At 45.3% G+C, this 8,566-nt stretch overlaps 2 protein-coding genes across 2 annotated transcripts in view; one reads left to right on the forward strand and one right to left on the reverse strand.

The window, feature by feature from the left end:
• ATP6V1C2 (ATPase, H+ transporting, lysosomal 42kDa, V1 subunit C2) overlaps positions 1-8,025 on the reverse strand; it is a 21,854-nt gene extending 13,829 nt beyond the window's left edge. The window contains exons 1-2 of the mRNA XM_009889773.1: positions 7,659-8,025; positions 6,024-6,091 (exon numbers count right to left, since the gene is read on the reverse strand). Of these exons, the coding sequence (XP_009888075.1) occupies positions 6,024-6,091; positions 7,659-7,787 (197 nt within the window). The 5' untranslated portion in view covers positions 7,788-8,025. The remainder of the gene's footprint in view (positions 1-6,023; positions 6,092-7,658) is intronic.
• NOL10 (nucleolar protein 10) overlaps positions 7,961-8,566 on the forward strand; it is a 58,254-nt gene continuing 57,648 nt past the window's right edge. Inside the window, exon 1 of the mRNA XM_009889774.1 lies at positions 7,961-8,104. Within this exon, the coding sequence (XP_009888076.1) occupies positions 7,961-8,104 (144 nt within the window). The remainder of the gene's footprint in view (positions 8,105-8,566) is intronic.

Genomic DNA, 8,566 nt, shown 5'->3' on the forward strand with positions numbered 1-8,566 from the left:
TGCGGCCTTTCACTATATACAGGGGGGTTATAGGAAAGCTGGAGAGAGGCTTTTTACCAGCGCCTGTAGTGACAGGACAAGGGGCAACAGTTTTAAACTGAAAGAGGGTAGATTTACATTGGACATAGGGAAGAAATTCTTTACAATGGGGTGGTGAGACACTGGAACAAGTCGCTGGGAGAAGCTGTGGATGCCCCATCATTGCAAGTGTTCAAGGTCAGGTTGAACAGGGCTTTGAGCAATCTGATCTAGTGGAAGATGTCCCTGCCCATGGCAGGGGGGTGGACTGGATGATCTTTAAAGGTCCATTCCAACCCAAACCATTCTTCTCATGATCCTGGACAGGTGCAGTTCAGAGTGCCTGTAGGAGGAATCTACGCCATTGCACTCTAGTTCACAGCTCTCTCAGGGCTGCCGCAGTTTTCCACCGTCTGGCTGCAGCCACTGAGGGACCTGGTGCCAGCTGAGTGCTGCTGGAGAACACTGTGTTGCCCACACTTGGACTGCAGTGAGGGTGCAGGGATCCACACAGTGGTTCCCCATCAGTTTTCAGCTTTCAAACTTGCCTTGCAGTTTTCAGCTTGTAGACACAACTGGTTTTCAGCCCCTTCAGGGTGTCCAGGGAGACCAAAGGAGCTTGGAACAAGACAGGACTCAAGCCCAGGTGATAAGAACAGTATAGCAGGAGGCTAAGGGCATAACAGGGAAGTGTATAAACCAGTAGCTTTTCAAGGAACCTGAACTGCTTTGGTTACGGTTGGGTGCAGCTGGGGACGAACCTGACAGCTGGGAGAGGGTTAGCTCTGGTCTCCTTAGACTGCCCTCACATGGAGGGCTGATGCTGATGACCCCTCATCATCAGCCTAGATCATCGCCAACGTTGATCCTGGTAACCAGAAAAGACCCTCCAGCCATTTCAGCACCAGTGGAGTGTTCATCCTATGGAAAACAGTGAGAGGACTGTTGGTAGACTATAATTGGGACTAGATTGCCAACAGGGTCTGTACAGAGATCCGGAAAAGATCATCCTGCCATCCTGGTAAATAAGGAGATCTGGATGGTATCCTATGGAAACCGGTATGGGACTTCTGAAGGCATCGGAACCTGAAGTGGTAATTCTAAGTATTTATGCTATGAATTGCGCGAGGTTATGTAACAGGACTAGACTAAGTAACATCTAGATCCCATCATCCATATTGTAACATCTAATTCTGACATGTTGTACAGATTGTGACTTGTTAACTGATTCTATCCATTAAAGGGACACAAAGTGGGAGCTCTTAACGATTACTAAACATGATGCATCACACGGTGATACAGCACAGGCTAAGACAACAGATGAATGGGCCGCCTTCATCAAACCCAGAAAAGGAACGCACACTCCGGTGTGTGCTCGATAAATATAGATGGTGGGACAGGTATGTACCGTCGTGTGCCCAGCAGTCCCAGCTGCCCAGGCAAGGCTTGGTCCCCTTCTAGCCCTCACGCCCCAAGGTCCCTGCAGCAGGATATGGCCAGAAGGCATGAACATGCTGCACCAAGAGAAATGTTCTCCAGTCCCGGCTTAGTCTCTGTGCCTTGCCTTGCCTCCTGTGAAACGCAAGAGGGATTCACTCATCCAATACAATCCCCATGCAAAGACAGAACAGGCACCCTGTGTACCACTGAAGTCTGAGGCAAGTGAGGGGAATCAGACCACTGGAGAAGTCCCATCAACTATAGTGACATCCAGCAGCAAGCAGCATTTGCAGCCAACCCTTAAACTTCTGCCTTTAGATGAGATGAATCCCACCTTGAGCAAATATCTTGCTTAAATGATGTGTTATAAAAGGACAGGTTTTCAGCTAAACTGCCTCAAGAAGTAGCAATAAAAACCTGTAAAGAGAATAACTCCATTTAGCCTATTATTATGGCCTGGAAGAACTCTCACATTTTGCTTCTGAAATTGCTGCAATGTCATTACTTTCAAAAAAAAGTTTAACACTACTTAAATGATACCGTGTATTACAGGGTGGTACGAGCGCGGCCTCCAAAATGCTGCAGGGAGCAGAAACCCTGCAATCTGAGGCCACTGCAGAATGCTCCGCCGGCCCAAGAACTCAGGAGAACCCTCGGGTAAAAGCAGCTGAGGGCATCGTCAGCTTGAGAGAGCTCCATGCTACCACACGGTGACATGGAAAAACACTCCACCTCCCTGTGTAAATAAATAATAAAAGTATATGGAAACAATAGATCCTGCAAACTCTTGCCCCTTCTCTGCTGTCCTGGCAGGAGGCAGCGCTGACAGGTTTGTGCTGCCTGGCTTTACTGGCCGTTTTGTTTATCTAGCAACAGTTCAGCAGGTAGCTGCTTCAGAGGAGCAGGAATATAAATGCTCAGGTCATTTGAAGAGGCTTGTAACCCTCGGGATGCCATTTACTTGAAGAAGTGTGAGTGCCTGGCATTTTAACCCTTGAATCACAATTTATACTCAAAACCCTGGGCATTCATTTAATGCAAAATGCTTTTGTACGTCCTTGCGGGGCTTGATCTGTGTTGATTATTCTCTGCTATTACTCTACTCTAATGCATTTTCCTTACCTTTTAACGCATTTTGCTTATTTTTAAATCTCGTTGATCCTTCTTGATTACGTAGCTGGATAGGCAAACAAGACAAATAGGAAGAGTCCTTCCTGCAGTAGCTTATGATGGAGGGGCCTCACTGACCCCTCTGCTCGGTGCCGATAGCACGTCATATGGTAAGTGTCATTACTGGCATTAAAGGGACAATTAGTGGAAAAAAGCAGCATTCAGCCTGAATAAGCAAGTGCACCATGTTGTCAAGTTAAGACAAAGTTAACAGAAGGAGGCGGTGAGCTTAGGAAGCTCATGCTGACATTTCACTTAAAATCACCCTCTGTGATCTTACACGGATCCTACAGATGGCTTTCAGAAGTCATAATTCTTCACAAAGCTGGGAATTAGCTAAGCCCTCTGAAAATCAGTTCTGCTTGATTTTTGGCAGCCCTCAAACCTAAATCACACAGTTGCTTGCCTATCTGCTGCCCTGAGACACCTTCCAATAGAACAGATAGCAGGTATTGGCACTGTCTCTCCCCAAATTTGGCCTCATCACCACTTCACAAAGAAACTCTGCAGTATGAACCAGAGGCCTGAACATGTTTAGAATTAATTTCGGGCACTTTGTTTTGGCAGGGTCACAATGGAGAAGGTTTTCTTGATGAATTAAGCATTAAGTTGCTCTGTCCTGCTAAAAATCCTGAAAAAAGCAGTATGGTTTAGTTTTAGGTATTCCTATGAGGAGAAGGGAGCTGGACTCGATGATCCTGTACTCGGCACTGGTGAGGCCCCACCTTGAGTACTGTGTTCAGTTTTGGGCCCCTCACTACAAGAAGGTCATTGAGGTGTTGGAGCGTGTCCAGAGAAGGCCTACAAAGCTGGTGAGGGGTCTGGAGGACAAGCCTTATGAGGAACAACTGAGGGAACTGGGATTTTTTAGCCTGGAGAAGAGGAGGCTGAAGGGAGACCTTATCACCCTCTACAACTACCTGAAAGGAGGTTGTAGAGAGGTGGGGGCTGGCCTCTTCTCCCTGGTGAAAAGTGATAGGATGAGAGGAGACGACCTCAAGTTATGTCAGGGGAGGTTTAGATTGGATATTAGGAAATTTTTTTTCACTGAAAGGGTTATTAAACATTGGAATAGGCTGCCCAGGGAGGTGGTGGATTTGCCATCCCTGGAGGTGTTTAAAAAAGGGTAGATGTGGTACTCAGGGACATGGTTTAGAGGTGGTTTTGTCAGGGTAGGTTGATGGTTGGACTTGATGATCTTAAAGGTCCCTTCCAACCTCAGCAATTCTATGATTCTATGATTCTGTCCTTATGGGTCCCTTCCAACTTGACATACGCTATGAATCTATGATTCTAAAAAGATCAACTTTGTGTGCAACCCAGAGTCATCAAATGTAATCATCCTAATAGACCCCTGCTGTAGCACCAGTGAAGTAGTAAAAAAATAATCCTACAGAAACATATTCTAGCAGACTTATTTTCACTCAAACTGCCTAGCACAGATGTAAACTGTTTATATCAGTGTTTCCGTACGTGTTTGCAACTGCCAGACAAAATCTATGGAAGTATTAAGCATATTTAGACAAGCAAATCCTTACCAGTCCTGGCTGGGGGAAAAAAGGCAAAAAGCCTCAGAGCTAACACATCCCTCCATGACCACGACCACAATTATTTGTGAGGTACGCTTCCAAAGCAAAAAAGAACTGCCCCCAAAAAACGCCAACAGCTTGTACTTTCACTGCCTTAACCACAAAGTCTACTTTGTGCTATGAAGTATCTTACAACATGGCATTTTCTCAGCTTGCTGTACTATATTATTCTTTGTACACCCAGGTCAGTTTGGCCCAAAAGGCAATCTAGGCAATGATCAGCAAGAAGATCATGTGAGTTTTTGCATAAATAGGTTTGATACAATGTGAGTCATTATTCTGGTTTTCGAGGAGTTTAAAAGCCTGGAGAGGGAGAGCTCCAGATTTCATTCAGAACTTATTTCTTAGAACTCCTGTATCTGATTGAAGGGGGGCAGAAAGCTCAAGAGAAAAGTTTTGGGAAAATAATGTTTGCACTCAAAGAGTTGCGGTCAATGGCTCAATGTCCAAGTGGAGAGCAGTGACAAGTGGCATTCCTCAGGGGTTGGTACCATGACCGGTGCTGTTTAACATCTTTGTTGGTGACATGGACAGTGGGATTGAGTGCACCTTCAGCAAGTTTGCAGATGACACCAAGCTGTGTGGTGCGGTCAAAACGCTGGAGGGAAGAGATGCCATTCAGAGGGACCTGGACAGGCTGGAAAGGTGGACCTGTGCAAACTTCATGAAGTACAAAGGCCAAATGCAAGGTCCTGCATGTGGGCCAGGGCAATCCCAAGCACAAATACAGGCTGGGAAGAGAATAGATTGAGAACAGCCCTGAGGAGAAGGACTTGGGTGCATTGGTGGATGAGAAGCTCAACATGAGCCGGCAATGTGTGATTGCAGCCCAGAAGGCCAACAGCATCCTGGGCTGCATCAAAAGGAGTGTGGCCAGCAGGTCAAGGGAGGGGATTCTGCCCCTCTGCTCTGCTCTCCTCTGGTGACACCCCACCTGGAGTACTGCTCTGGAGTCCTCAACATAGGAAATACATGGACCTGTTGGAGCGGGTCCAGAGGAGGGCCACAAAGATGATCAGAGGGCTGGAGCACCTCTCCTATGAAGACAGGCTGCAAGAGTTGGGGTTGTTCAGCCTGGAGAAGACTCCAGGGAGACCTTATAGCTGCTTTCCTGTATCTGAAGGGGACAGACTCTTTTATCAGGGAGTGTAGTGCTAGGACGAGGGGTAATGGTTTTAAACTGGAAGAGGGTAGATTTAGGTTAGATATGAGGAAGAAATTCTTTACTGTGAGGGTGGTGAGGCACTGGAACAGGTTGCCCAGAAAAGCTGTGGATGCTTCATCCCTGGAAGTGTTCAAGGCCAGGCTGGATGGGGCTTTGAGCAACCTGGTCTAGTGGGCGGTGTCCCTGCCCATGGCAGGGGGGTGGGAAGTAGAGGATCTTTACAGACCCTTCCCACCCAAACCACTCTATGATTCTATGATAAGATCAGGGAGGGCTTCATATACTCTAAATGTTGTTTTATTAAATTTCTGGATGGGGTGGGAGGACATTCTTTTTTTATAAAAAACAACGCTTTTTAAGCAGCTTCCTTTCAAGAAACAGCTTCCCTAACACTGCCGCTCAAACAGATTGCTGTGCAGACAAAACTGTCATGGACTTAATTCAGCTAAATTTTAAGGAATAATCCGTTCTTGGTGACGGCTGCATGACAATCAACACAAAGGTTAAACAAAGCCTATCCACTTTAGTCCAGTTGTAGTCCAGGCTGAACTGAGTCAGACCAAGGTGAACACAAGGACACACCATCCCATAAAAACAATGTCTGTTTCTCATTTGTAGGCAGTAAATAAGATCTATTTTACCTTTCAGCAAAGCTATCAAGTTTTCCCAACTCATCTGACAGACCAACAAGAGCATCCAGTGTCCCCACCTGTGCAAAAGATGAGAAGTAGGTGAAAGATGCACAAGTCTGTCTAAGGCTTCTGTTGGCAGAGTCTTAGAGACATCGACTTCTGTTTAGCACGTGTGAACTCAGTAGTTTGGCAGAACTTTATTTACTTAGTGGAAAATAGTAGCAATTCCTTTACCCAAGTCCTAGGGCATAAACAGCCTTTTCCAATAAAGGAAAAATGTATGTGTAGTCTCAAGATTACACATCAGTGTCTTCCTTCCTGTTTTCATTCCCGTATCATCAAGTAGCATAGACTGATATTTTACATGAAAAAATAGTGACTAGAAACGCACACAGTAAACATGCAAACAAATCAGATGTATTGAGCAAACCAAGGAAGCAGCATGGATTCAGAAGGGGGTCTCTGTCTGCATTCTTTGCTATTACCACAGACTAAGGCTCTCACAAAGCCATTTCCCGCAAGACCAACATCTGCTTTTTGTATGACTCCGTCACAATCATAATCTTACGTTTATGGTATTTCAATATATTGCCAAACCTTTTCTTGTAATCTTGCCAGCTCAACATTAAGGGTCAAGCTGAAGGAGAAGAAAAATATTTTGCATAGAACCAAATACTAATGAGCTGGTTGCACCTTCAGATACTGTGAATGCTTTATTTCCTACAACATTAGCAAACACACCAACACCAGCTGGGTAAGACCCATAGATGGTAAAAATCATATCAATCTCAGGTGTACATACAGAAAGCAACATTCCTGGTCTGAAAGATCCGTGTGACAATTCAGTGGGTTATTACTTGAGAACCAGTCATGCTCCCCTTTTACTTGCATCCTTACGTAACTGGGATAGCTCAAGTCATAACTGTTAACAATCTTTTCGGATTAAAGCCAGATCCTGGATGCACTAAGAGCAGCTTCATTAAGTGACGGGTTATGGCACCAGCCCAGGGAACTAAGTTCTACATCTGTGGTAGCGCCACTGACTTTAATGCAGCATATTTGGCTTTTTCATAGCCACAAGTGAAACAAAAATAAGGTGCAGGTCTTACAAAATAAGGATTAAATAATGCAAAGATATTTTAAAAAAAATCATGGATTAATACTCTTCCTATTTACATGATGATATGAAGTTGGGTAATGTAGCTGAATATACACACATACTCCATTTCCCAAGGAGTAATGTACATTATAGCACTGTTTCTTCTGTCAGCAGTCTTACTGGCATGGGTCTAGATACGTAGCTACTCCCTTTGCATTAGCGATCCGAGACGTACAATGCTGTATGACTTTCATGACTGAAAGCAAACAGTATATTGAATGCAACAGATTAGTTATTTAACTCAGCTCCTGCATCTTCACTCCTTAAACATATATCCTTCCAATGTGAAGGTCAGCTTCAAGCACAATGACTTCTTTTCTCTCTAATCAATTTTCAGTTGACTGAACACAATTCAGTCCCTGACTGCAATCTTCTTCTACTCTCTGCGTATTATCCCAAAAGAAAAATCCCACATTTATCCCAAAAGTCTTTAGTCCCGGCTAATGCTACTCTATCACCCACACCCAAACTCCTTCCTTGCTTACCTTTAAGTCTGGAATATGGAATTTGCTGTTGCTGGACAGGTTGGATTTACATGTCACCGTGTTCATTCTCTCCCATGCCTGCAGATTTGTTTTATCTCCCGGGGCAGAAATTAGCCAAAACTCGGACATGATCTAATATTTTCCCTTTGCTCCTGGTCACTGTAGAAACACAAAGCAGGTGAATGGCTAAAAGAGCACAGCACAAAACAGACTCTTCCCTAAGAACACAAAAAGTTAGAACAGATTAATGATTTCTTTCAGAAACACAAGGAGAGTGAGTCAGTCCTGTGTCTCCAGCTGAAATGGAACATGACCTTCTCCGGAATGTCACAGAAAGAGTGCAGCCGTTCCTCCTTTCTCAGGGTTGTTTCATCCAGTTTCTGAATGAAGAAATGAATCTTCCTCCTCCCCTTTTCCCTCCCAGCCTGTTCCGTTCGCCTTGCACTGTAAGTCCAGTCTCTACTGTGGGGTTTGGGGACTTCACTAAACCATCCAAACATAATTAAGGATTTCTGCTTGATAAATATTGTCTCTCTAATCTTTGGACACTTGTAGGCAAAGCTGAAAACGATGTAAAAAGACCTCTGCTCAACCTATAGGCTGCAAAAGATGCCACTGGCTAGATGGAATATTTCTTTCCCCCGTGTTTTTCTTCTTCCCAGGCTGGATAGGCAGGAGCTGGAGGAAGGCAGGTCGCAGCGTACAGAGATATCATCAGAACAACACAGATACAGCAGTCGCGAGAATCGGCGAGGGGGAGAGGTACACGGGTGCTCCCCGCGCAGAGCAGAGCAGAGCAGGGGAGAAGCAGAAACGAGCCCTGCGAGCGGGGGTGGGAGTGTGCGTGTGTGTATTTAGGGGAGGATGATGCTCCCGGCGGGGGTGAGGGGGGTGGGGGGTGGGAGTGT

The sequence above is a fragment of the Charadrius vociferus genome, unplaced genomic scaffold (genome assembly GCF_000708025.1).
Source record: "Charadrius vociferus isolate BGI_N301 unplaced genomic scaffold, ASM70802v2 scaffold267, whole genome shotgun sequence".
NCBI classification, from domain to species: domain Eukaryota; kingdom Metazoa; phylum Chordata; class Aves; order Charadriiformes; family Charadriidae; genus Charadrius; species Charadrius vociferus.